Here is a 26794-nt window from a genome sequence, read left to right as displayed (position 1 = left end):
GGAGGTGTCGACGACTCGGTACTCAATCTTTACGGTGCCACTACCTAGTTTGCAGGGCTCGTCGAGGGATGAGTGGGGTCGATGCTGGGTGTTGCGTGAGCTTGGAAGTAGAGTAGAAAGGGATGGTGATGTGGGTCAATTACACACCTAGGTTAAGTCAGTAGCAGAATGGGCCTCACGAGTGGCCATTCACTTCAACACATATCGAGGAACTCGTTGGCACCAGGCATCCAAGACTCAAATTCACTCGGACGGCAACCGACTGAGACGACAAAAAAGAAGAGATCGGTTGATATCATATGAATCATGTGAATCAGCAAGTCTTAATGCGCCGTTGGTAATGCCGTACTCGGACTCGACTCTATTGACACAAAGGAAAGCCCTTTCCCACTGATAATCCACAATCCACGGTCCACCACTGCCCACTCACTCACAGCAAGCGCTCTCCCACTGATAATCCACAATCCACCACCACCACTACTCACTCACAGCAAGCTCTCTCCCAGCGCACACCGCACCAGTGAGCAACCGGCCCTAACAGTCTCTCCCACAGCGTACGGGCTCCCCTGTTCGTTGATATGTGGGTTGACCTCGACCTGCGATCCCGATTATCAGCATCAATCCTCACATCCCAAGAAAAAGAAAACGACAAAGAAGCAACATACTAGATCCATCGCCACCAGCGCGCCAGACTCATGCACGCACTCGCAGATAAAGTCGCCCTCACGCAGCGTCAATCCGCCTCTAACGGGCGTCCCCGTACTCGGCGCCCACATTGGATCCAACGCATCCACGTCAAAGCTCAGGTGTATCGGGGAGTCGCCGACATACTCGAGTGCCATCTCCATGACCTTTCCGATACCATGTCGATCCACGTCGTGCATGCTAAACGCCTTGATGCCATTCTCCCTGAGGATCTTCTTCTCGCCGAGATCAACGTCTCTGAGGCCGATATAGACAAGCTTCTTGGGGTTGATCCTATGCTCCTCAGTGAGCCACCCGAAGACATCCGGGTTCTCCCGTGGGGCTTCTGCGAACCCCGCGAGAAACGCCACGGGCATGCCGTGAATATTCCCGCTTCCGGAGGAATGTGGCGTGTTGATATCGGCGTGGGCGTCAACCCATATCACGGCGATCTCCTTCCCGAGCCGCTCCCGAACCGCCTTCGCAGTCCCGCTGATGCTTCCAACCGCAATGCTGTGGTCCCCACCGAGCGTGAGCACTAGCCTCCCCTCCCGCGCGTGCTCGTACACTTGCATGGACAACGCCTGCGTCACGTTGGAAACTGTGACGGGTCGCAGCATGGGCTTGCTGGCCCCCGCTACGTGCAGTGGCGGGTCGGAGGAGGGCATGTATTCGGTGTACGAGTGCACGACCCCGTCGTGGTGGATCGTGTACGAGAGGTCGTCGTGCAGTGCCGTCAAAAGCCCCGCGTCGATTAGGGCTTGCGGTGCGGCGTCGACGCCGGATTTGCCCTAGAGGCGTCAGTACTACGAGCGGAGGAGGGGAGCGAGGAAGGCGAACCTGTCCGCCGGAGAAGCCGACGGCTACCACGCCCAGGTGGTGCTCCTTCCCTAGGTAGCGGTTGAAGATTGAGGACATGGTGGAGGATGGATGGATGGACGGGAGGTTTATTTGGAAGGAGAAAGAGAAAGAGAAAGCAGCTGCTGCCAAAAATAAAAAAATAAAAAAAACGGTGCGGCGGAGGAGGCAATGGAGTACGGTATGTGTGTAGGACCCTTTATCGTTGAAGGTTCCTGAGCACTATATGTATGTGGGGTGCGGGTAGGGAGGAGGACAGATAGCCAATCCCTGGACTGTATGACGTCCGTGGTAGTGGTGGTAGTGGTGGTGGTGATGAGGATAAAGGCGATAGGTATGATATGTGTCTCAGCTTGGGGCGTCAAAGAAGAAATTCCAATCGCCCACTCGAGGAGGAGGAGAGTGGGCATTCTTATACTCGAGCAGAGTGTCTTCCCGAAGCCCATCACGATCCCGCACAGCTCTAGCTAGGTGTCCGTAGCTAGAGTAGCTTTCGCGCAGCCAGCCAGCTATCTGAAACCCCACCACACGTTTACCTATCGGAGCTCGCCGCATCTACCCGCCCCGCAACGCAGTGCAACGCAGCGAAAAGCCTGAAAGCCTCCCGACCGATCTAACACTTAACGGCAGGCCGCAGGCCGCGCATGCCACGAGACCCGGTGTCGGCATCGGGTCTAACACTTAGAGGTAGGTGGGGCGTCCCGGTGTCCCCCGTTCGGCTCCGCTGTCACTTAGAGGTAATCGAAGCCGCGCCTCTTTACGTACGTCTGACACCCCCCCTCTCCGCCGTCCGGGTCTGGGCGGGCCCTATCGTCGCCCCGAATTCCGAAGCAAATATAATAGGTAATGGGAATGGGAATGGGCTTGGGATTGGGGGTCATCGTCGTGCCCGCCGAGAGTAAGCGTTGGAGATTTTGTTTCGGGAGTTCTTTAGGAATTATTTTGCTCGGTTGGAGGTGGAGAATATTGGCACGTGATAGTGGGACATGAGATGTCACCCATGGAACATCATCAGTCGTTGTGTTTCGTGACAGGACAAATACCAGCTTCTCCCTTCTAGTTAATGTAATTTATCCTACAGTCATCAATCCCACCAGTCCTCCCAATAATCCACCCATAATAAAACAGTTATCAAAAGCCTTGTCGGTATGATCATAAAGCAAGCCATCAATCCCACCAGTCCTCTCAATAATCCACTCATAATAAACAGTTATCAAAAGCCTCGTCGGTATCATAATCCATCAATCGCCGGTCTGAAACAATGAACTTTCCCGGGCTACGACTCCTTCCCAGGCTACTCATCCTCTTCGCTAACTCTCGCCCTGACGAACTCCAGGGCCTCCTCCAAATCCAAGAAACAGTCCCGGACCAGATCAAGCTGTTGTAACCCCTAGGTATATCAGCTACTGCCACCACTACTAATCACAAACACACAACTTACCGGAACCTTCACCTTCTCCGCCGCACGATCAGTTGTCTCAGCAGCCGCACGAGTATAAGTAACGCCCTCCACAACAATCGTCGGCTGCGGCCCCTCCGTGAGAGACCTCTTCTCGAGTGTCATAAACGGCGTCGGCGTGACCATCGTTGGCAGATCCACGCCCAGATCCTCGACCAGCGCCGTTCTATACTTCTCCGCGTCCGTAAACTGTGTGGAAAGTCCCTTGACCCCCAAAAAGAAGTCTCGGAACTCGGCGAGGAGCTCTTGCTTGTCGTCTGCTTCCCCCTGCTCTCCCGACTCGTCTTCGACTCCTTCGTCGACTTCGACAACTTCGTCTCCCTCGCCGCGAGTGCGGTTGCAACGCTTAGCTTTTCCCCCGCAACGTGTGCAGCTGCAATTCGTGCAGTTGCATTGTGTACAGCTGCAACGCGTATCTCCTCCCCCGGCACCAGCGCAGTCGCAACGCTTAACTGCGGGAGCAGGAGCAATGGTGGTGAGCTTATCTCCTCCCCGTGCACCAGCGCAGTCGCAACGCTTGACTGCGGGAGCAGGAGCAACGGTAGTGAGCGGGACGGCAGCATCGGCAGCAGCAGTGGCAGCAGTGGCAGCTGGGCCATCGACGGGAACAGGAACAGGATGAGACTGAGGAGTGGCGGCGGGGGTACAGACCCACGCCTGCGTCCCGCCAGCGAGGGTAGTGGTGGCGATACTCACACCTGCAAGCTCCTCTGCACGAGGGACGACGAAAGCGCCGGCGTTCGTGGTGGGGACGGACATGCTGCTGTAGGCTAGGATGAAGTTATCGTCCTGTCCAGCGAGGAGCTCGGGGACGACGGGGGAGGTGTCTGAGTCCGGGATCGCAATGGAGTTGATCAAGGCTGGGAACAGTAGCGGGAGGAGGAGGAGGTGCATTTTGGAATCTGGCAGTGGTGGTGGTGAGGGAGAGCAAAAACTTCACGAACTGAAGATTGAGGAGCAAAAGCCTGGATGATCAGGAGCAAAAGCCTGGATGATCAGGTGCAAAATCGTAGTGGAAGGAGGAGTAGTGGGGAGTGTGAAGGGTGATGGGAGTATGGACAGAGAGACAGTGGGAGAGAGAGAGACGAGAGAAGGGCCAGGCTACTCTGATATGTAAACCTGCAGGCGGCCGCTTTTGGGTATTTCCCACTAAGCTCGCCCATCTGTCAGCCTTTCTCTATGGCACTCGTAACCCACCTGTCAACACAAGTCGGGCTCGAACTGCTATGTTCAGTAGCATTTCTTCAGAGTCTCAGCTTCCAGTGAGAAGAGCCTACTATAGAGCTGTTGATGGAAAGCATTTACCACGCCGCGAGTGCCCTCGCAGTGAAACGAACGTTTTTTCTGCGGACCTTTACTTCTGCATGAGCGGTAAGTGGTGAAGAAAGTTACGTCGTCACAGCCTGGCGAACTCAAAAGCCAGGACAAGTAATGTGGGAAAAGTGAATTACCTAGGACACGCAATGACCATTCGCAATGGACATTCGCAATGAATATCGCAACGGTTATGCGCAATGAGGGAAGGGAAGAGCTCGGGATTTTGGGAGGGTAGCTGTCGTCCAATAGTACATCATTTCTTGTTTTTCTCGTCGTATATAAACTGTCCACCTATGTTGTCCGCTCTTTTTGTTTCTCAACCAAGTACTCGGTCAATTCAATCTCTTGTTTCCTTCTCTCTCTCCACATCCCGTCCGTACGATCATACTTCCGCACCGCCCATCGACAAGTGGCGTGTTGGTACATACCTACGTCGTGGCGGAGAAGGGGAGGGAGGAAGGGATGGAGCGTTATACGGTTATGGTCGAAGTTAAGCATGGTGGGTCACTCGGTCATCACTTTGATGCTGTAACTTGTGTCACCTTCGATTCGGCAAGGGCATGCGACAATAAATTGATGTTCTCTCTCTCTCTCTCTCTCTTGATTCGGCAAGGCAGACCGTCCCATCCTTATTGGTGCCTACGGTTGTGTTTCATTCCGCACATGTGGAGCGTAGCTAGGAATCGATTTGGCTGGTTCACCCCGAGTAGGCAGTAGGTACATATCTTACGAAAGAAAACCTCCACGGCAACTATATACAGTTTTGCAGCACCGAGCCGTGTGCAAGAAGCTCTTTCAACCGCCTGCACCTAAACAACTCCCCATACCTAGTTTGAAGAAGCCCTGGAATGGACTTCTCTGATGATCAAAGGGTTAGTTGGAGGCATGTGTAGACGGATCCAGGTGGGTGCCGTTCAGTTCATCGTAACTGCGAATTCCATCGTCCAAGACACCAGTTTCACTGCAGACGATCGCCTGATTGCTTGAAGCTTCGGCCGCACCTGGACTAAACAACGCGTGGCCCTATGATGAACTTTGAAGTGACATTCGGTGAGAAGAACGGCTTTAGCTGCCTTCTCCCTAGGAAATACAACAAGAGGAAAGCTTCTTCTCGTCTTCTCTGCGTCCCTTCGCTGCATAGCAGCCCAGTTCTCGACGGTTGTCCTAAACCTTCGCGATGCTTGTGTACCGTAACGGTCCGGCAGTAGCTTTCTGTCCGTCCAATGCCGATTCCGCCCCCAGCTCCGTCCCGAACCGTCGCCGTGAAGTCTTCGCCCCTCGGCATTCAGACCGACGTGCGCAGGAGCTTCGTTCTCCTCACGGTCGTCCTGAATGGAACTTTTGTTATCGCATACGGCCTTGCTCAACTATGGCAACCACAAACCCGACCTTTCCTGCCATCATGGAAGGTGATGTGTGCGGTCAAGTTCACGTCATCGACTAGCAACATCAAGGAGTGAGTATCTAATCGAATCAGATCATCTTATCTACCATCTACAGTCAATCAAATCAATCGCAGCCGTGCGATTTAGATGATCCGATAACCACGGGTGGCTACGAACAACAGAACGCAACACGCGTACGCCGTACGGCAACCAACTATCCATCCATCCGTTATCCAGACCATGGCGAGAACCTGGAGTCTGGAGAAAAGAACAGGTATCCTCCTTGTCCGTCCGTACTCATACCCAGTAGAGTACTAATAGTTGCGACGCATATGTAGATCGCCATCGATGCTTCCCAAGTTCCCAAGCTGTCCCAAGTTCCCATCCATCCTTCCATCCATACATCATACATCACACAAGCAAGAAGGAGTTACGAAACAGGGCTGACGTCTTACCCCCGTCCCCTCCCTGAGCCACCCTTCCACCCTCCCCGCCCTGCCCCCGGTCCGTCCGGCCCCCACGAAAGAGAGAACGGGGGTTTCACATCTCGCCCCACAACAAAACGAACCGGGCCGAAACGAACGAAGCGAAACGGGAAGCCCGTGAATGGAAAGCCACAGAGAAAGAAAGAATTGGAGGCTCGGAGCCGCAACTTGCTTGTCAAAATTTGAGATTCGTCCTTGCATCGGACGGCCGATGTACGCATGCTAACAGCCGCACCGGCGCATCGTCATCCTGCAGTGCGTACAGGAGTCGCCGTCGTCGTGACAGTCCGCTAACTACCTAGAGTACTGTACTATGGAGTGGAGTGGGGTGGAGTACATATCATACCATAGCTAAGGCAGGGCAACCGAAGACTGGCTCGTAGTTGCTATTCTCTAGCGAGTGAGGCAGAGGGAGGAGGGAGAAGTTCATTTCCGCACCTACATACGTCTGCTGGAGCAGTTATGTTATGTAGAGTAGTTGCATAGAAGGACCAGGAGGATCTGCTAGTGAAGTTTGTTCGGGGAATCAGGGGGAAGGGGGGAGATTATTCTTGGGGGGCGGGTTGGAGTCAAAGCGGTCGCTTTATTCCAGCAGCCTCCGTCGCAACTCAACTCAACTCACGAGCCGTTCGCTGTTCTGTTGGAGATGGCTGGTAGTTTATGTAAGTAGAGTGAGTACTGGTATGATACTTGTGTGATGTGCGTAGAGATGTGCAGAGAGAGGAACGAGTAGAGGAGGTATCCATCGTTGGTTATGGGTGGTGATGGGCACATGCGGGATTTTGGAGAGGTTGGGCTGGGCTGGGACTCTGGCAGCGGCAAGCCAGTCCTGCAGAGCTGCAGAGAAGGATGGATGGATGGACGGACCAACGCCCAACGAAGGGAATGGCCAGCCAAGTCCAACTTCACCCTAGAACGCGAATCTGGCGATTCTGGCGAACGAGGAAACAGGAAGGAGCAGGAGGGAGTTCTAACTTCTCAGTCAACTTGGGAGAAGCAAAGAGGCTTCGTTTTTTCTCTCTCTTTCTTTCTTTCGGCTGGGGAATTCCGGTTCAGGAGAGTGTGGATGGCTGCTCTGGATTTTATCTGACAACACATCACCAACCACCACCTCCACTTCCTCCACTTCCTCCACCACACCCTTCTTCTTGTTCTCACCCTTCTGTCGTGCTTCTCTGCAGAATTTTGTTTTGTTTCCTCCCCTCGATCCTCCGACTGACGACGTTTCCTCAACAAACAAAGCGCCATAATAAGAAATAATAATAGTAATACTGATCCACACCACCACCTCACTGAACACTTCTCTACTATCGACGTCGAACAGCATTCCATTTCTTCCCGAAACACGGAGAGAAAGGGAAGAAGCGGAACATCATATTTATCGGAAGCAGCAGCGCCACAGAGTCGCTTCCTAGACAAACAAGGGAACGGACGTGCAGAAACAGCAGGAAAACAAAAACAAAAAGACCGAAGGAGAAAAGAAGAACATGTTGCAGATACTCTCGTAGCATCTCCGATAGAGTTACTCCGTCTCCGTACCGTATTCGATCGCAGTTATTCTTTTCCAAAACACCCTCCGATCTCTCTCCTTCTCCTCTTCCACCCTCTTCTCCGCCTCGCGAGTCGCGCTCCTCCTCTTCTAAAACAAAACAACTCACAAGATCAACACAACCCACACCTCAAAAAAAAAAAACCATTGACATCAACACGTTCCGGTGCCCACGTAACCCACACCCATCCCACTCCCATCCACATCCCTCCCTTCCTCCAACTCCCCCCCTCCCCCTAGTTTCCGCCCAATCCGCTCCTCGAAACCTCCATCCAGCGCCAGCATCGAACCAACCAACTCCTCTCGCGCCCAACCTCCCTCTCCATCCTCCATCCAACCCTCTCTCACCACCACCTTCTTGCTCAGCGCATCCCATTCTCAATCATAGTACTCGACGAACCCACGATCCCTAGTCCAGCCCAGCTGCTTACTCCCGCCTACTGCGCGACCCTACCAAAAACCCCGTCGACCGGTAAACTCAACTGTACTGAGACCGTACTCTAGAGCAAACTAGTAGGAGGCAACTTTACCCCTACGAGTGGAAAGTCGCCCTACCCACACTCTCCCTACATACGAACGCACGTACCGACCCCCCCAACATCCCTATCATGAGCGAGGAGGAAAACACACGCGGCCGGATCTCGGACCCAAGGCCAACTCCCTTAACAACAATCAACACAACCTCGACGAACGGAGTCAGAACGCGAAAGCCGTCGCCGTCCCTCGCCGCAAGAATCAAGATGCTCGAAGCCGACGCCGAGAAACGGAACTACCACAGCAGACTCTCGCCCAGCCCATCGCCGCACCGCCGCCATCGCTCGCGCTCCAGGGGCTCGGATGCCTCGGGCGTGTCGTCCGCCATCGAAGTGCCGACGAGTATCCCGACCTCCAATCTCGACGTCCGATCGATGCCGCCGGCCAAAGACCTGCCGCCCACTCCCATTGAAGACGAACGTGGCGGAGATCATCCGCTGTTGGACGATGCGGTTGCAGCTGCAGCATGCGGAGTGGGTGCTGGTGGTGGTGGTGGTATTTGTGGCGCCAATGAGGGGTTCGCAACGCAGCAACAGCCACTGACAACGCCTACTACTCCTCCGGCCGACACGTCAGTCGCGTTTCCGGGTCTCGAGGATGATGATATTAATGTGTATATGTCTGGCGGCGGCGGCGGGTCGTGGGGAGGAGAAGGCCTGAAGCGTCGTTCGAGTGTGCATTCGCTTTCGAGGATCTCTTTTTCCGCCCAACTCAGCCGACTTACGAGCTTATCACTACCGTTGAGTGAGGATCTCAAGGACCGTATCTGCAAGCTGGCTACCTCGGCAGACATGTGTGACGCGCTCATGAGCGCGGGGAGCCAGATCGGCCGATGGATCGATACCGCGAAAAAGGTACTGACGGGTCTCGACGCCGAGGATGATGTCGAATGGGCAGCTCAGGGACGGGAATCGCTCAACGAGGTCGATATCGCCGTACGGAAGTTTTCGGGTCTCATCAACGTCTACGTCGAGCTTATCGATGAGCTACAACGTCGGCCCGATAGCGATGAACTCGACTCTCAGACCCTTGTGGATCTCGTCAGCACCACCGAGGCCACCGTCGACGGATGGCGATCGATCGAGGAACTGCTCAAGGGCGTTAAGGACCAGGTGGAGACCGCCATGGAGTGGACCGAGTTGTGGACGACCATACTTCAGGACATACAAGCCGAACTGGATGCGTGCCAGACTTTGGTGTTCGAGCTCGAGGAGAAGCGACATCGGTCGATGATGGGTGAGAACGGGGCGCCAGCAGCAGGAGGGTCGGTGGATATCGACACGCTGGAGACCATCATGGAGGAGAACCCCGGAATGTTCCCCGTAGCCAACGGCAAGACGGCCACAGAGATCGAGGACAGCTCGCTGCTCGGCCTGTTCGCCAGGATGCAGCCGTTGCGCGCCAGCTTGGACTTTCTACCCATGAGACTGCAGAGCTTCCAGTCGAGGGCACAGGATATCTTCCCCACGGCATGCGACGAGCTGGAATCGAGGCGGAAGCAGTTGGAACGGAAGTGGAAGAAGCTGAACGGCGACGCCGATAGCCTTAAGAAGGAATTGGGCGAGGATAGGTGGGTCGCCATCTTCCGCAATGCTGGCAAGCAGGCGACACAGATGCTCGATTCGATAGACAGGAGCATGCACAAACTCAAGGAATCGGTGATTGCGTGGGAAGAGAGCGGTGGTCGGGCCGAGCGGGATCTTCAGAAGAAGATGGAAAACTACGAGGCGAAGAAGATGCATTACGGTTCGTTGGCGCGCGCGCGGCTCTGAGCTTTTTCGCGACCGCAGGAATTTTTTCTGACGGTGCGTTTTTCTTATAGGAAGTGCAATCCAACGGACGTTCTCGATCATCGGCAAGGGAATCAATGATCGATTTACCGTCAACGGCGAGATCATCCGACTCGATGCGTCGCTGCGGATGCGCTGGCGATACCTCGAGGACCAGATGGGAGAGCTCGATCAGACGCTCTTGGACCTACAATTGGACACGCAAGCGTTGCGCGACTCCATCTCCTCGCTTGCGTCCCTCGATATCACTTCGGGCAGAAACACCCCCGGTAGCTCTCCGGCAAGTTCGGTCCAGCTCAATCCTTCAAAACCTCGAGGCCAAGAACGCAAACGGTCTCCCGCTCCGATACGACGTCCCGGGAGCTCTATCGGTGGAAGCCCTGCTAGGCGCAGTGGCCGCCACTCGTCCGCCTCGTCTACGCCACCAACATCGCCGTGGGGAAATTCAAATCCCTACTCCTCAATGTCGATGGGCCGCTCCATCTCGAGTCCCAGCGCTGCTGGCTCATACGCTTCGTATGCGTCGTACGCCTCGTCTCGTACGTCCGACATCAAACCGTCGCGACCTCGGTGGAACGTGAGCAACAAAGTGGAGGACGGCTCGATCGGCCACAACTTCAAGCCGCTGACGCTCACGACACCCTCTCCGTACCGCAAGGTGGCACCTCCTACGGCCGCCAGCCGTCGCAACTCGTCGTCGCTCGGATCACGAATCCCGATGCCGAGCCCACTCAGTCAGGAAAACACGCCATCGCCTGGGTCGCCCAGTCACCTCCGCAACGGCCTCTACTCCCCGGCATCGAGCAGACGCACCAACGGCTACCTCGTCTCACCGAGCCCGACCACTAGACCCCGCCTACGACACCAAGCTAGCTCCGGCAGACTTCGCCAGGGAACGCCCACGCCGTTCGATTCGAACGACCACCACCACCCTAGCACGCCGGGAAGTCCAAGCATAAATGTGCGTCCCGCTAGCGCCATGGCTAGCGGTCGTCTCAGCAGTGCCAGCGGCCGCAGGAGCAGCATGTTGCCGAGACCAACGTCACCCGGGAGCAAGAGGATGAGCCTGCCGTTCGGAGCGATCATGGGACCGGATGGGAAGCCGAGGTGGAGACATTAATTCAGTGAAAGCTTTTTTATTCTTTTTCATTTTTTTTCTTTTCGATATATTCCTTTTCTGCGATACCATTTCACGGGGTTTTTGTATTTTTTCTTTTTTATGCTGTTCCACTCCGTTTTTTTTTTACCGGAAGACCAAACTCATTTTTTCTTGTAACATTAACTTTTTTTTTCTCTCCCCCCTCCTATCTAACTATAGCTGGCTTCGGGTGTGGCGGGGGAGTTTCATCTCCATCTTTTTAACTATTTGCTTTCTAGGGATTCATGTTTTTTTTTTGCTTGCTTGCTTGCTTGCTTGCTTGTGAGGATGGCGGGCGGTGCGGGTGCGGGGCGGGGCAAGGCGGCGGGGTGGTGAATGGCGTTGGCAATATTTTCAGTTTTGCGTTTTCTTGCCTGTTGTTTTTGATATCGCATATCCTTCTTACTTCTTTCTTCTTTCTTCTTTCTTCTTTCTTCTTTCTTCTTTCTTCTTTCTTCTTTCTTCTTTCTTCTTCTTTCTTCTTCTTCTTCTACCTTGGTTCTGATATGAAACCTCAAACCTGAAACCCCCCTGTATGTGTGTGCGTTTACTTCTTTTTATTGGGTTGGGATTGGTGGAACGAGGGGGGGCTTTGTTTGCGGGATTGAATGGGATGGAGGGATACTCGGGATGAAAGGGAACGCTGGGAGGACTTGGGAGGATGTTTGTGCTTTCTGCTTTTCCGAAAAGGGAGAGGTGTGTAGATAGGAGGATCTGATCTATGGCTACGGTTTACCATGGTTTATAAGAGTTATGGATGATTGCGAATCGGGAATCGGAAATCGGGATGAGTGATGGGTTTATAGTATCATAGGCAACTTGGGCACTTACTTGGGCACTTGTTTTTATGGATGGGGAATGTTGGATCATATTTTATACAGCCATGGTTAATTGCATACAAACGCTGTCTGATTAATGTTTCGTGATTCAAAGTCAACCGTCATTCTCTCGTTTCCAAGCACAAGACTCTCGAGACATGTACAAGATCTACAAGATGTATCGCCAGCCACCGGTTGGATAGGTTCCACGATAACTGGAATAAACCAGACTATCCACGAATATCCTCCGCCACCGCCGCCGCAGTTCGTGCGTGGTTCGCACGGGGATCGTACGAGGATCGTACATACGGGTATCCTGACTATTCGACGATTGATGAGTTCCGGCTCTCCTTGGATGGGGAGACTTGGGCTTGGGCTTGGGCTTAGGCTTGGACTTGGACTTGGAATATCCAACATCGACTGTTGCTGTTGCTGTTGTTGTTGCTATTGCTATTGCTATTGCTATTGCTATTGCTATTGCTGTTGCTAGTGCTGTTGCTAGTGCTGTTGCTATGTTTCTGTTTCTGTTTCTGTTCGACGGCCGTTGAGTATACTATACATACCAACCTAGGTACCTACTATGGCTATGATAAAGTCCGCTAGATATACTACGTCGCCGTGGTGTGAAGGTTTGGATATTTGGTACCTTCTCGTTGGCAACGACCTCACCTCACCGAGTGATTATCTAACGATGCTCTACCAAAGTGACGAGTGACGACTCATTCACACCAAAAACGACAGAACTACAAAGTACACAAAACAGCAGACAAAACTCCCCAAGAAAGACACAAAAGGAGAACCCCACCCCAAGAAAAACAGATACTAAGGTAACGCGACCCGTCAGCCGTCCCGGAACACCAAACTCGTACAGAACACACAAAGAAAGAAAGCACGCTCGCAGGCAGAGACAAAAGTTGGCCAAGTAACTACTAGGTAACTAACTATGTGGTAGATAGTCCGCTGAAATCAAGCGCAAAAACACCAGAATCAGAATCAGTAGTATCCACCGCCCACCGCCCCTCCGTACGCCCTCAGTTCTCATCATCATCATCCTCAGAATCGACCACCGTGCGTCCCATGGGTCCCATTCTAGAGTCCTTCTTGCGCTTCAATAGCGGTTGCTGGAGGGTGGTGGGGGTGGGATCATTGACCGAGCTCCACGTCCTATCCGCCGCCTTGCCCTTTCCCTTGTCATTCTCCTTCTTGGTGGCTGCGCCTTCCGCAACCTCATCGTCATCATCATCAGAGAGCACGACGACGCGCCTCGCCGTCGAGGCCGCCGAGGCCGCCGAGTTGCGCTTGGGTTTCTTCTGCTTCTTCCTAGCGATCCTCTCGTTCCTGGCGATCCTCTCTTCCCTAGCGATCCTCTCTTCGTCGGAGCCGACAGCACCTGCTATGGACCGCCGGCTAATCGCGGCTAGGTCGTAGCTACCGGGGCTGATGGCGCTGGCGCGGCGAGTACTACGGTTGAGGCGGGCGGTGGGCGTGGCTTTGGGCGCGGAACGCGGGGCCGTGGTAGGTGCTTTCGGGAAATGGATGGCGTTGTGGTCGGCTGCCTGGTGTTCTATGCCGGGGGTGCGAGCGGCGATGGGTGAACTGGAGGGGAGGCGCAGAGGAGACTCGTCGCCGGCCGGCTGCGCGGGCATCATGCGTGCGATGGGGGCTTGGAGGGCGGGGGATTGGTCTGGGTCTGGGTCCGAGACACGCAGGCGCTTGGTCGACGGGCTGGAGGCGCCGCCGTTGGTGTCGTTGGTGGACGTGCGAGGCGGCTTCTCCGTCGGTGTGGGCGTCTTCTGGAGTCTCATCCGCTTCTTCCCTTTACCCGTATGCGTCGCATTCTTGTCTGTGGGATTTGGTCCCGTCGCCTCGTCGCCGTTCATCCTCTTGGCCATCTCCAGCAGCGTCTCAAACACCTCCTTGCTGTCGACGTGAGCCACCGGCAGAAGCTGCGCATGGTTGAATCGTATTTGTCCATTATCGAACGCGGCTCTCACCTGACGCTCGGTGTAAAACTGGCCAAAGATGTTGCGGCACATTGCTTTTCCGGCGGAAGAGGTGAGTACATACGCGACCCATGCGTTCTTCTGCGCATCACTGAGACCGAGCCCATGACTTGCCCACTCGGCCACATCCCATTCGCCCCAACGGTATATACCGCAGTATGAGTACTTCTCCGAGTCCGGTTTCATTCGGCAGAATACCGGGAATGGAGCGTCAATGTCCACGTGTAGCTCCATGGCAGCTTCAAAATCCAAGAGATCGAGATTCTTACATGGACTCTGGGGCGAGGTGGGAAGGGCGACGCAGAGTGATGGGTCTAGGAGCAGCGCATAGGTCCAGGGGGAGGAGAATCTGTTTTTGATCTTTCCATTGGCCCGCGAAAAGGTCGCAATCGCTCCTGAGCGTCGACCGGAGCCGAAGGTTGCGCGGATGATTCGCTCGGTTACATTGAGGGATGGTGGAAGGGGAGAGGGAGAGCGCTGTGGAGAGGGGGGGAGGGAGCGGGAAGGCGTGATCGTACTGGAGGGCACTGAGGGTGTTAGCAGAGAACGTCTTACTAGAAGAATGGCCTTACCTGGTTCCGGTTCCGGTTCCGATTCTGAGAGTTGTTCTAGCTCCGGTCTGTTCGCCTGCGCTGTCCTCGCGTTCTGCATCCTCTCTGGCTCCTTTCCCTTCCCTTTCCCATTCGCCTTCACCGTCTTCCTGGTGCCATTCTTAGTCGCGGTGTCCATGTTTTCCATCAGCTGATTCAACTCAAACTCAGTCTCGTCATGCACATCCGCAACCTGGTCAGACTCCATCAACACGTCCTCATCCTCCTCCAGGACCCGCTCCTCAACAACCTCCTGCTTTCTCAGCGCATCTCGCTCCCCCCGCGCTGTCTTCGCCTTCAACTTGAGCCTATCAACATCCTTCGCCAGTGCTTTGATCGTCTTTTTGACCTGCTTCCTCAGCGCATCATGGTCAGCCACAAGTAGCTTTTGGTTAGCTTCCAACTGCTTCTGGTTTTCTTCCAGCCGGGCTTTTTCATTTTTCCATTCCTCCAGATCTTTGACCCGAGCGCGAAGGGCTGTAACTTCGGCGCGGAGCGAGAGTTCCGAGTCGGAGTCTAGAGGGATGGTTAGAGCGAGAGCGGGGGCGGTAGGGGTACGGAAATAGAGTTACCGCTGTCGCCAGAAGCGGGGGCAGAGTCAGAGCCCGACACGGACGCGGAGACTCGGCGCAACAGCGGCATCTTGCTTTCACTCTTGTCTTCTACTTTCGCAGTGGGCTAGAGAAACGTTGTTGCAATTGATGGTGCCCCACGATCACCAGTGGCAGGTGAGGGAGGGAGGGCGGAGTGATTGAGCGTTGAGATGAAGGGTGCAGCGAGGGTAGGGTTATTGCCCCAGTCATCCCTTGCCTTCTAAATATTGTTCGGGGGGTGACGTGAAAGGAACAGGGTCACGACTCAGACTCGCGAGCGCGTCTGGACGGCAGTAGTGGTAGCTACCTGTAGTCCCGTGACTACCCCGCACTAGGGAGCTCTTTGGTAACTATAGTACTATACCGTGGCAAAACACAGGTAGAAACTGACATCAAATTTACACCATGTCTACAAGGGATATATTTTTTTTCTTGCAGTTAGAGTAAACCTAGTACTAATCCTGTGCATATGAAGATTCCAATTTAATCAGATTCCGCATCTATTTTCGATACCACTTGCAAGAAGCTCTTTGTGGGTTCATATCTCGAGGGAAGGTAACCCGTGTCACGGTTCAGAAATCCTTGCCTTAAGTAGCTACTGGGATGATGGCCTTCAGCCATCCAAATACCTTTTGGTCGAGTGGTATAGTACTTTCCCAGTGTACTTTATTACAATAGTAACGGTTGATGATAACCAACAGCGATACCAATGTATTCCCATATGCCTGAGGTATGTTGCCTGCTTGCTGGGTGTAACAGTCCGGCCTTACTGGTGGACTAGTCCGTCCGACAGACACGTCCGCACGGACTGGATGTATGTAGTCCAGTCCAGTCCAAGGTTCAGGACGGACGGAGTGGACTATGGAGAACACTGGGCTGTGGCAAAGAAAATTTGGCCGGCGCCGCTGCCACTAAAGTTCGGTTCACGGTTCCGTTCACAAGCACAGAATTGCAAGCACAGAATTCACAGAACCTCCGTTTTTCGGTGCACCTGCGACCACCCACTAGCACCAGCTAGCCTGCTGTTTACCTCTGTTACGTTGACGTTGGCGAGCAGAAGATTTTACAGAACCTCCCTATTTGGGAGACATGACAACGTGCTCTCTGCACTACGTTGTTGTGCATACAAGGTAGTAGTACTGGTATGTCTCTGGTATTCCCAACACCACGTAAGATTTTGCGTCTGGAAGAACTGCAGTGGTTCTTCCCACTTTTTAGTATGCATATCTTAACAACCCTACGTAAAGACTTTTGATACTGTAGAGTTGGGACTACGGGAAGAAAGAAATCTCAAAATAAATCTGCAGTTGCGGAGAACTGCTGGGTTTCTACCTACCTATACGGTGGTTCTACTCATGACCTGCGGAAGAAGTCGCACCCCACTTTTTGCTACTGTATCCATTGCCTGCGCATAGCACGTAATCCTGTCTTGTCTGTTGACGAGTAGAAAATCCCATTTGGTTACTGTATCGATCTACCTAGTAAGGTTGTGCGAGTTGTGCGAAGACGCATTCATTTGAATGCCAACATGCTGCCATACTACATAGGGCGACCAAGATCAAACAACAGGATGATTCAATTCACATCTGTCGCTATCATACCGACATGGCAATGGGAATTACTTTTCACAGTACACTCATTTAAATGCTCCTCGTAAAGATTTCGCCGTTTTTGGATTGGGATTACCGGGATTTATTCTACTGCCGCAGGGCTCTAGTCCTGGCTCTGGTCCTGCCTCCATACTTACCGATAAACCCCCACTTTTTTTACTACTGCACTGTACATACTCCAGCCAAGATGGAGGAGGACGACGTAAGGAGCGTGATCCGCTATGATCGCAAGGTGCAGACGATCAGGCTCCAGCGATACGGTAGTACGGTAGTACGGTAGGTACTTAGGCATCGGGTTTCCCCTACTATAATCACCCAGATCACCCAGCCGCACCCTCCGCTTGTCGGGGCTCCCCGCATCCACTGCGCTTTCAACCTTCCCCCAGTGCCATACTCCCCCCCGCGAAGCCCTTACTGCTGTAGCCTGGCGAACCGAATCCACAAAGTTCAAACGAATACCAGGTATCCCATCGCTCTATCCGTCGCCCTATTGTACAGCCCAATGCATCCGGGCACGAGTTTGGACTTTGATGTCCACGTGTGTGAACCTGCGCTCCGTGTGCATACAATAGACTACAGAAGCCCGGCGACAACCGGAACGTGATGAAGGTAGGCAAGTTGGTAATTCCGCAGTATTGATCTCAGTCGCTCACGATCACTCGGGCTCGACTCTTCTCCACGACTTTCGAGACGGCATCGAGACGGCATCGAGACGGCATCGAGACGGCATCGAGACGGCATCGAGACGGCATCGAGACGGCATCGAGACGGCATCGAGACGGCATCGAGACGGCATCGAGACGGCATCGAGACGGCATCGAATCCCGGGCTATATATAATCGGATGCTTAGGGTTTGATCGAGTACGAGAACATGCCCGGGCGAGGTGGTTCTGCTCGGTATCCTCGGGCGTCCTCGGGCTACCGACCAGGTAGCACGTGTACGGTGTGAACACACTGCATGTTATCGTAGGCAGTGTGTGACGGGTGATGGACGATGGATGAATACTCTACAGCTGACGTCAACGGGAGCTTCGCAGGAGACACGATGCCCAGTAGCATCCTTCACCCATCCTAGCCAGAACCGGGATCAATTAGCGGGCCTGCCGAGTGATCCACCATGACCGCGCGGCGACCGTTCACCGCGATCGGTGGCAACTAGAGTAAAGTATCCCCGCAGTCCGCACCGCACCGCACACCCCCCCACCACCCCGCCGCAAATCAGTACCCCCCTCCCGCACACCCCCCTCCCTCCCTCTCTCTCGCACCCCACCCCGTCTGTCTGTCCCTACCTCTCTCTCGCTAAGAGCCGTCGGTCCCAAACGTTAGAGTGTGTAGGTGTGTAGGTAACATCAAACTCGACGCACTGCCAACGCATCACGCATAAAGACCACCACCACCATGACCTACACCACAAAATTCACACCACCACCACTACGAACACCCACCAACACCACCACCCACGAACAAAACGCCGGCGCCCAATCACCACGCCGTCCGCTGCCCAGTGCCCAGGCTGTCGGAAAATAATCTAAAATTTAAATCAATCTACACATGTACAAGTTAGAGTAGCGTGGCATACCCGTTCCTGCAGCCCTACGATACATACATACCCAATGTGCTATGTGAAGGAAGGAGGCTCTGTGCACGTCATACTGGGAGACGCGGACGCGGACACAGGCGCGGGTGCGGGTTACGAACGAAACAACAGCACGGCAAGAGTTGAAGTTGAAGTTTGAGTTGGCAACGCGAAAAAAAAAGCTTTGAAGGTATCATAATCATAATCATACGTCGACGTCGGAAAGTAAAAGCCAGCACAAACAATACAAGAAAGGTCCCCATAAATCTCCCCTCGCTCCCCCCGCCTTCGCCGCCGCTACCGCCGCCACTACCACCACCGAAACCCCACGGATTTTGTTTCTCATCGAGAGCTTGTGTGTGTGTGTGTGTCTGTGTGTGAAAAAAGAACAAAAGTTGAAAAAGTTTGAAAAGAAGGGAAGTGAACAGAAGAAGAAGAAGAAGAAGAAGAAGAGAGGAAGAAGAAGAAAAAGAACGGAACGGAAAATAAAAGCTTATTAACATGGTCTTATGCACGCAAGATTTCGTCAGAGTCGTTAACTTGGTCGCCCACTGTTTGGTATACCTCCACCTCCGTTCCTCACCCCGGCTCCCTCTCAGTCCGTCCAAGTCTACGGCGTTACGTTCATCTCTTTGCGCGCGCGATCAACCACTGTAACACAGCATCCAGATTCGTCTCCTCCTTGGCGGATATGCTATAGCAGCTGACCTCGCGATTAGTGATGTCCTGCAGGTTCATCGTCTCGATGAGTTCGTCGACGCCGAGCTTGTTGGGCAGATCGCTCTTGTTGCCGAGGACTAGCAGCGGGATGCCTTCGAGTATTGGCTTCTGCAGGAGACTGTGCAGCTCTTCGCGAGCGATCGGGTGCGAGGGTTTGTCGGCCGAGTCCACAATAAAGCTGCGGCAGTAGTCAGTATCGGTATGCCGGATGTCGGCGAAGGGGCGGAAGGAGCTTACACGATGGCGTTAACGCCGCGACAGTAGCGCTCCCACATGGAACGGAACCGCGGTTGTCCTCCTAGATCCCAGCTGCGCACGCACAATACCGCGATTAGTCTTTCCTTTCCTCCCGGTCCCAACTATGGACGGAGCAAAGACGGACGCATGGTGACGTACCACTTGAGCGTGACGTGCCCCTTCTGTACTCGTTTCATGTTGAACCCCACGGTGGGTATAGAGCTACGCTTCGAGTCAGTTCTGCGTTCATCTATTTCTGGCGGACTGCGGCATACTCGATCGTAAATTCACCGCCCTACGTAGATAGTCAGTTTAGCTTGGGCCGTTTCCTTGCACTTCGCCGGGTAGTAGCGAGCGAGCGACTTACCGCTAGCACCCGTAATAACGAGGTCTTGCCGGCGTTCTGGAGGCCGATCATGGTGATGTCCATCTCTGTCGCCCTGTCGCACACATCAGCCACGACGAACAGAACTGCGCTCGTAGCGTGCAAAGTTGCATACCAGAACAGGCTAAGAAGCCAATCGTATATACGGCGGAAGAAACCCGACATGATGGTGTTTCGGGTTGGGGGGCGGGGGTGGTGTGGTTGTGGGTGTGGAGGTTGTGATAGGTAGATGCTCGGGCTCGCGATGGGGTGTTGTCGCGGGTTGTGGGAGGAAACCTGGTGGTGGTGATGGTGGTGATAGGCGTTGTTGGTGTTTCGGAGACGTTGAGTCGGGTTAAGTTGGTTGGGAGTAGGGGTGGGAGGGGGCGAAGGCGAGTAGGGTTGAGTAAAGGTGACGGCAGCGGTTACACTAGTCTAGAAGTCCAACGAACGCGGTTGTCGAGTTCGCTGTCTCCGTCGACGCGGAGGGTGGACGGGGGAGAAGGCGCGGTCAGGCGGGCTCGTGGCGGCGGCGGCGGCGATAGTCGTGTTGTTGTTGTTATTGTTGCTCAGCGGGCTGGGTGGTCGAGGTAGTTGGAATGTAGGTTGGGGTCGTAGAGTAGGCGAGGCAAGATGGTTGGTTGGTTGGGTGGAGATGAGCGAAGAGATGGGAGCCAAGCATGCTGCATATGCCAGTTGCAGCAACAGCAGCAGCAGCGAGCGACGGAAGGAGATAGCGAACTCGCCCGTCCCATTCATTCACTCATTCATCCTCCCTCCACTCCACTCCACTCTGTTCTCCCCCACTCTTCCTGAAGATAAAAAAAAGAAGCAACTCCCGAGAAGTATCTCATGTGTGTAACCAACCACAGATAATATCCTGCAAGCGAGCAGAGCGAAGGCATCTGCTTCTGCCTCTGCATCTGCAGCTCGGTTCGCGGCGTGGTCTCTCTTCTTTCCTTTTCCTTTCCTTCACGGCAGCGGAGCGATGTGCGAATGACATCCGCAGCAGCGAGCGAATGACATTCGCAGAGAGCGCAGGACAAGTTAGGTACCTATTCCAGAATCCAGAGTGGGATCGATCGGAATCTCCCACGTCCGCAGGTAGGTTGGTAACTAACTGGAGTTGAGGGTGATAATCCTCATGTGAGGCCTGGATCCGCCCGAACGAACGCCACGTGATTGGCACAACCCCCAACTGCAGATACCTAGGTCCTACTCTACTCATGGAAGGCATCGACTACTCGCATACATATCCGGACACAACTGGGCGAGTGTGGGTGGACATCAAAACGAGGACAGAAACACGCTATCCGGATCCTTTATGCCTGCCATGGCCCACGAGCACACTACGGTAGTTGGTGCACAGTGCTACGGTACTCCACACTGGTCACTGGCTACTTCCAACCCCACTTCAAGCTTCACACTCAAGTTTCACGCTCGGAGGTCCTCTTGCCGCAGCCTTATATCGATGGCGGACTCGTCGCCGCCGCTGTGCTGTGCAGCCGACAGCCCGCTCACTCTTGCTGATGATGCCCTCGTACGAATGTTCGGATCTATTGCTTCTGCGACTCCTCTACGCCACGGCGCTTGGAATACCTATGCTACATACGCTGCGCGAAAGTGTGGAATCGCACCGCAGAACTGGAGAAGCGAATGATGGAGGATGGGATGGTGCATACAGTCGAGATAGACAGGCCTCATATCTGGCGTCTGTGCGATGTGCATAGCGCGACATTCCATGCATCCTCGCACCGACAAGCACCACACTCATCCCTCCACCACCACCACCACCACCACCACAGAAACAGAAACAGAAACAGCTTCTCCATCTCAGCCTCGGCAGCATGCTTTCCCTTCCTTTCTGGACCCCCTCCGTTCGCGCTCTGGCTCATGATCGGAATTCCAGAGTACTACTATCATAGTACATACGATGGAGTCGGCCCACCGTATGTATGTACTACATACCCACCACATCCTTGGCAATCAACTGCAATTCTCTCTCGATAGTTAATGTCAGCCCTCACAGGCTCACCCGAGTGCTCCTCCTTCCGCAAGTTTCAATACTCGTCACGCTCTCAACCATATCCCTATCCATGGTCCTTCCGGAGCAAATGTTCTTCCGGGCTTAACCAGAGTACCACTGCTTCCGGCAACCGATCAGGGGATCAAGGGATCAAAGGAAGAAGCGATTCGAGTCTCGGGAACTTTCTTCCGCCGCCGTCTTCTGGTATTAACCCAAGCCATGTGTACATATCTCGCTGCCCTCGGCTTAATACGAGTAATGCGAGCAACACAGGCGTTAGAACTTACATGGTAGGGAGCAAGTAACGGCTCCGACAATGGCGACGGTGACGGTGACGACCGCAACGCTCTCATGGGTACTGGGAATACACACCGGCGCCGGAAAGGCCGAAAACGATTACGGTACATCTGTGTCCTCCAACCAACAGATCGGGAACCACGGCTCAGCGTTGTGGAAGGTGTGGGATCCTCCTTCCCGGATTTACGAATCACTGAATCACAGAATCGCCGGGAAGCTGGTGAGGTAATCGGGGCGGTCGAAGGTGGAGCGATTGTACTTTGTAGTGGACCGGTCGAGTGCCCTGGACGAGGAGTTTTACCTACCGTGGTGACGGCGTTGTGACGAGTACTACGGTAATGTGCAAGTGGTGAATGTTGGGATCATCCACCTCTGGGGATACGATATCACAATAAAGTGAGTATACAGAGAGAGATTCGGAGTAAGGGAGTGATCGCTAAACGCGGTTTTGGCTTGTGTCGGGATACCAATGGTTCTGGGAGTGACATTTCGTGATTTGTGCTTGATGCAAACTTGTGCCATATATACCTCATAGAGGATACCCGTTCCCCCAGACCGAAGAGAAGTGAAATGTAAGGAAATTCATCAGTCATTGATATACACATCTACCATACCTTGTAATTATATACAAGCCTCTGCAGCCCCTCTACTCTACAAGCAGCACTACAAAACAAACACAATTCCTCTAAACAACGCCCTCCTTCTCCACCGCCGCCACGCGTGAAAAGAAGAACGGCTTATCATTCCTGCCTTCAAACTTGCCCAGGTCATCCGTGAGCTTATTCCAGCTCCAGAACCCCTCCCAGTTAAGTTTCGCGCCTCCCCTGACGGTATTCATGCGGCCGCGGGCCTCCCTGATGCGCAGCTGCATGCGGAAGAGGTATCTCGGGAGATTCTGCGCCTCAGTTTCGATATCGACCTGTCCGGCTGAATCGACCCTCCACCTGCCGCGGGCGACATGCGGCGCCCAGTCGTGCAGCGACGTGGGCAAAGCGAGCTTGCTGAACGTGTAGACGACGTCGGCGGGCTCGTGTGTGCTCAGCAGCGAGAGCAGCGTGCCGTCCGGGTAGAAGCGCAGGTAGCGGTAGTACGTGACGATGTGCACGGGCGTGCCCCACGACAGGCTGGTCCCACTGTGCCCGCCACTCCGGTGGTAGTTGCACGTGCTGATGTATACGCCGTTGTAGCGCAGCCGAGGGCGCAGGTGGAACATTTCCCGCCAGGAGGAGTGGTACAGTGGGAGTTGCTCTTCGTCCACCGGGGCGGTCCGCTGAGCCTCCTCCTCTTCGTTGTTGTCGTCTTGCTCGTTGGATACCGCGAAGTCGTTACCGCCTAGGAGCTCGTCGATCAGAGGGTGTCCGCCCACGCTCACTTTCCAGTCCCAGACTTGCCGCGGGAACGTGGCCTTGCACACGTCGCGCCATATGCGGTCCTCGGTGACAACGACGTAGCAGAGGCTCTTGCAGACCTGTGCTAGCCGCGCGAACGAGGCGATATCGGCCAGCGCGGTGAAGCGGAGGATGTGCAGCAGGAGCTCGGACGGGACTTCGGCAAAGAGACAGAATTTCTTTTTCTCGGCCTCCTCGTCCTCCTCCTCCGCCTGGGTAGTGGTGGTGGCGGCACCGTCGTCGGCAGCGAGAGCCGTTTCGGCGATCGGCGCGATTGCCAACCCGGCGAACGAAGCCACTAGTTCCGAGGTCCCCGGCGGAATCGGGAGGTGGACGACGGCCTCCGGAACGTGCGGGGTGCGGGCGGCAACCGCCTTCCCCTTGCCATGGGCCGGCACGTTCGCTGCTGCTGCTGCTGCTGCTGCTGCTGCCGGGACACGTGGGAAGTGTTTATCCTTGTAGGCCTTATCGACAGCGTCGTCCATGCGGAATGCCTGGCGGTAGAGCCGCAGACTCTCGCCTAGATTTCCCTCTCCCTCTTTCTCGACCGCTTTCTCGTAGTGCTCGAGCGCGCTCTTGGGTACGCCCGTGGTGGCGGAGAACGAGGGCTGCCGCGCGGCGCGAGGCGGAGACGTCGGTATGTGTTTACTCGATACTGGGAGCTCGTCCACAATGTCGTCGTCATCGACGTTGGTGTCCTTTGCGGTGGGCCGGGCGTGCGAGAATGATGGCAGTCGTGGCTTGTGGGATCGCGCTGCGGCGGCGGACGCGGACGCGGAAGACGACGCCGCCTGTGGGTGCGTGCGTGCTGTTACTTCTTCCTTCCATTGCTCGCGGAAGCGGGAAAGCTCGAACTCGTCGGCCATTGTGGATTATATTGTGGTGAGTGGCGGTAGCTGGAAGGGATGTGGGAGTCGTGGTCTGGCTGGATGGAAGGCGGTCCTTGTGGAGAGTGGCGGGCTCGGGAATGGCCTTTGAATGTATTTTGTGTAGAATTGGCACTTATAAGTTACAAGGCCCGTTGAAGCTGAAGCTGAAGCTGAAGCTGAAGCTGTGGAAGGTACATGGAAGGTGTGTTGGACCACCGTGAGTCTTGATGAGTGCTGTGTGTCTGTCTCAGCTTTATCGCCGTACCGCCGAGCCACTATGTCACTGACCAGTGTCCAGGCCAACGCCCATGCGCGTTATCAACTCTAACCGTGTCCCCACCCCCGCTTACCTAAACCCGAGGCTAATAAGAATGCCCCTCCCGGCACGGATAGCGATAGTTAGGCCTTTAGAGACACTCATTTTTTTCTTATCAGATCCTGAACGTCATCTGAACTTCGTCGGCCTACCTCATCTCGTGTATCAGCGCCACCGAGCCAAAAAGTCCTGTTTCCCTCCACCTTCTCGTTGTATTCCCTCAACTACAGGATCTCATATCCTCCCCTCAACGCGCCCTCCTTCAGCCCTTAATACCCCCCAATCCCACACGCCCAATGGACGACGGAACAGCCGGCTCCGCTTCCACTGCGGCCAACTACCACAACCATCGCAAAGATAACCACAGTCAGTCAGCCATGGTCCGGAACAGCACTTTAGAGCTCGAGGACATCCCCGGCGCGCGGATACGTGGCGATGGACACATCTCTGCCACGCAGCGCATGCTGGCTGCATGTTCGGGAAGCTTACTTACAAGCTTACTTGGTGTGTAGATCTTGCCTCCCCCGTCCGACTGTCCGTGCGGGCATGGTGATATGTAACTAACCTAGGAAACAGTAACGCCTCTAGATGTGGTGCGAGTTCGGCTTCAAGCTCAGCACCCGGCTCCTGCCCAATCGTCGTCGTCGTTAGCTCCACACATTTCCTCTGATACCCTCGGTCGTGCTAGGAGCCTACCGCTTTCTCCCATTCGGTTCCAGTCGACGGCGGCACTCTCGACTCCAGAGTTGGGCGTTACGGCGTGCTGTAGGGAAGTGTTCTGGGTGGGCAACACTGCCGAGGCATGCCTTGCATCACCGACGATCCCGACGGCGCTTACCGACAGCTGCATCGTCGAGCAAACGTCGAGCCGACGGTTCTCGGGCACCTGGGAGGGACTCGTCAAGATTGCACGTTATGAGGGGTTGTCGTCGCTGTGGCGCGGCCTATCGCCGACGCTCCTCATGTCCGTCCCTTCCAACGTCATCTACTTCACCGGCTACGACTGGCTACGCACCTCGGATGTATCGCCGTTCTCATCGCTCGGTGGTGTCACAGCGCCCCTGTTGGCTGGCTCCGCCGCGCGCGCTATCGCCGCCTCGGTGATTTCGCCGCTGGAACTGTTCAAGACTCGTCTCCAAGCCACAAGCAACTTCGGATTCCAAGACACACTCCACGGGATCCGCACGATGGTGCACACCGAGGGCGCGCTGACGCTCTGGCGCGGCCTCGGCCTGACGCTCTGGCGCGACGTCCCCTTCTCAGGTATATACTGGCTCGGCTACGAGCGGATCAAGGAGCGTCTGCGCACGCGTCGCGAAGCGCAGTGGTCACTCCTGCACGACCACCCGACCGGCATACTGCTCCCGTCGGCGCAGTCGAAGCGGAAGGAGGACCTCCATGCCGAGAGCACGTTCCTGGACGCATTTATTGCCGGAGCTTCGAGCGGCGCTGTGGCGGCATTCCTCACTACCCCATATGATGTCGGAAAAACGAGACGCCAGATCGCCCATGCCCGCGGCCAGGAGATCGGTGCGAAGGCTATGAGCATGCCGAAGGTCCTGTTCGAGATCTGGAGGGAGGGCGGGCTCCAGGGCTTGTGGAAAGGATGCACCCCGAGGATGTTGAAGGTTGCGCCTGCTTGTGCAATCATGGTTTGCCACCCTGCGGCTATTCGTTCCCGGAAATTGAAGTGGTCGGTTACTAACAGAATACAGATCTCGAGCTACGAGGTGTGCAAGAAGGCGGCGATGCGCGTGAACCACAAGAACAACCGCGAGCTGTAGGCTGTAGGCTCTACACGTCAGATCTGATCAGTTACTAGGTTTCTTAGGTAGCTGATAGGTAGCTGATAGCTGAGAGAGAGAGAGAGAGTTGTATGATACTAGTATACCGCGGCGCACCTAATCTTTCGCACTTATGGGTCTGGTTGAGGGGCGCCCCGGTTGCTTTACATTTTCTTTCCTTTTCTTTTCCTTTTCTTTTTTTCTGTTTTTTTTCTGTTTTTTTTCCTGTTTTTTTTTTCGTGGAGTTCTTTGATTTCGATGCATGCTTGCATTCTACTGCGTTCGCGATTGATTTAGAGGGATGCAGTGAAAAGGGCGGGGCGCGGCGGGACGGAAAGTGGTTGTGTATAGTATGAAACGCTGGCGGCGGAGGACTCAGGGGCTGGAGGAGCTGGAATTTGGG

General features: G+C 54.7%; 9 protein-coding genes across 9 annotated transcripts; 3 read left to right on the top strand and 6 right to left on the bottom strand.

The window, feature by feature from the left end:
• Window positions 1–272: 272 nt before the first annotated feature.
• BZA05DRAFT_413379 (uncharacterized protein) lies at window positions 273–2034 on the bottom strand. The gene is made up of 3 exons (XM_051485184.1): window positions 1525–2034; window positions 666–1475; window positions 273–596 (listed from the first exon to the last, which is right to left on the bottom strand). The coding sequence occupies exons 1-3, from the start codon at window positions 1600–1602 to the stop codon at window positions 486–488; spliced, it is 999 nt and encodes a 332-aa protein (XP_051334684.1). The 5' UTR covers window positions 1603–2034; the 3' UTR covers window positions 273–485.
• BZA05DRAFT_229416 (uncharacterized protein) lies at window positions 1501–2034 on the bottom strand. Its single transcript, XM_051479795.1, has one exon. The coding sequence runs from the start codon at window positions 1986–1988 to the stop codon at window positions 1632–1634; it is 357 nt and encodes a 118-aa protein (XP_051334685.1). The 5' UTR covers window positions 1989–2034; the 3' UTR covers window positions 1501–1631.
• A 549-nt stretch (window positions 2035–2583) lies between these two features.
• Window positions 2584–4008, bottom strand: BZA05DRAFT_439805 (uncharacterized protein). The gene is made up of 3 exons (XM_051486554.1): window positions 3698–4008; window positions 2984–3658; window positions 2584–2932 (listed from the first exon to the last, which is right to left on the bottom strand). The coding sequence occupies exons 1-3, from the start codon at window positions 3893–3895 to the stop codon at window positions 2837–2839; spliced, it is 969 nt and encodes a 322-aa protein (XP_051334683.1). The 5' UTR covers window positions 3896–4008; the 3' UTR covers window positions 2584–2836.
• A 4760-nt stretch (window positions 4009–8768) lies between these two features.
• Window positions 8769–11511, top strand: BZA05DRAFT_413370 (karyogamy protein). Its single transcript, XM_051485183.1, has 2 exons — window positions 8769–10017; window positions 10094–11511. Exons 1-2 carry the CDS (start codon window positions 8889–8891, stop codon window positions 11179–11181), a joined length of 2217 nt encoding a protein of 738 aa, XP_051334682.1. The 5' UTR covers window positions 8769–8888; the 3' UTR covers window positions 11182–11511.
• A 1183-nt stretch (window positions 11512–12694) lies between these two features.
• On the bottom strand, window positions 12695–15468 carry BZA05DRAFT_413368 (uncharacterized protein). The gene is made up of 3 exons (XM_051485182.1): window positions 15183–15468; window positions 14593–15126; window positions 12695–14547 (listed from the first exon to the last, which is right to left on the bottom strand). The coding sequence occupies exons 1-3, from the start codon at window positions 15250–15252 to the stop codon at window positions 13049–13051; spliced, it is 2103 nt and encodes a 700-aa protein (XP_051334681.1). The 5' UTR covers window positions 15253–15468; the 3' UTR covers window positions 12695–13048.
• A 3546-nt stretch (window positions 15469–19014) lies between these two features.
• Window positions 19015–19897, bottom strand: BZA05DRAFT_344991 (P-loop containing nucleoside triphosphate hydrolase protein; the record flags this gene model as incomplete). The annotated part of the gene is made up of 6 exons (XM_051481155.1): window positions 19015–19288; window positions 19348–19419; window positions 19507–19569; window positions 19623–19642; window positions 19715–19787; window positions 19848–19897. The coding sequence occupies 6 exons, from the start codon at window positions 19895–19897 to the stop codon at window positions 19015–19017; spliced, it is 552 nt and encodes a 183-aa protein (XP_051334680.1).
• Window positions 19898–21158: 1261 nt separating this feature from the next.
• BZA05DRAFT_229282 (uncharacterized protein) lies at window positions 21159–22226 on the top strand. The gene is made up of 2 exons (XM_051479794.1): window positions 21159–21664; window positions 21741–22226. Exons 1-2 carry the CDS (start codon window positions 21368–21370, stop codon window positions 22029–22031), a joined length of 588 nt encoding a protein of 195 aa, XP_051334679.1. The 5' UTR covers window positions 21159–21367; the 3' UTR covers window positions 22032–22226.
• Window positions 22227–22538: 312 nt separating this feature from the next.
• BZA05DRAFT_229268 (uncharacterized protein) lies at window positions 22539–24563 on the bottom strand. Its single transcript, XM_051479793.1, has one exon. The coding sequence runs from the start codon at window positions 24286–24288 to the stop codon at window positions 22720–22722; it is 1569 nt and encodes a 522-aa protein (XP_051334678.1). The 5' UTR covers window positions 24289–24563; the 3' UTR covers window positions 22539–22719.
• Window positions 24564–24623: 60 nt separating this feature from the next.
• On the top strand, window positions 24624–26618 carry BZA05DRAFT_229240 (mitochondrial carrier domain-containing protein). Its single transcript, XM_051479792.1, has 3 exons — window positions 24624–25111; window positions 25184–26259; window positions 26323–26618. Exons 1-3 carry the CDS (start codon window positions 24904–24906, stop codon window positions 26389–26391), a joined length of 1353 nt encoding a protein of 450 aa, XP_051334677.1. The 5' UTR covers window positions 24624–24903; the 3' UTR covers window positions 26392–26618.
• Window positions 26619–26794: the final 176 nt, after the last annotated feature.

This window comes from Tricharina praecox, assembly GCF_024521635.1.
Source record: "Tricharina praecox strain CBS 144465 chromosome Unknown BZA05scaffold_53, whole genome shotgun sequence".
Taxonomy (NCBI): domain Eukaryota; kingdom Fungi; phylum Ascomycota; class Pezizomycetes; order Pezizales; family Pyronemataceae; genus Tricharina; species Tricharina praecox.
The sequence above is the reverse complement of the archived record's forward strand: the minus strand, read 5'-3'. Positions and strand labels throughout refer to the sequence as shown.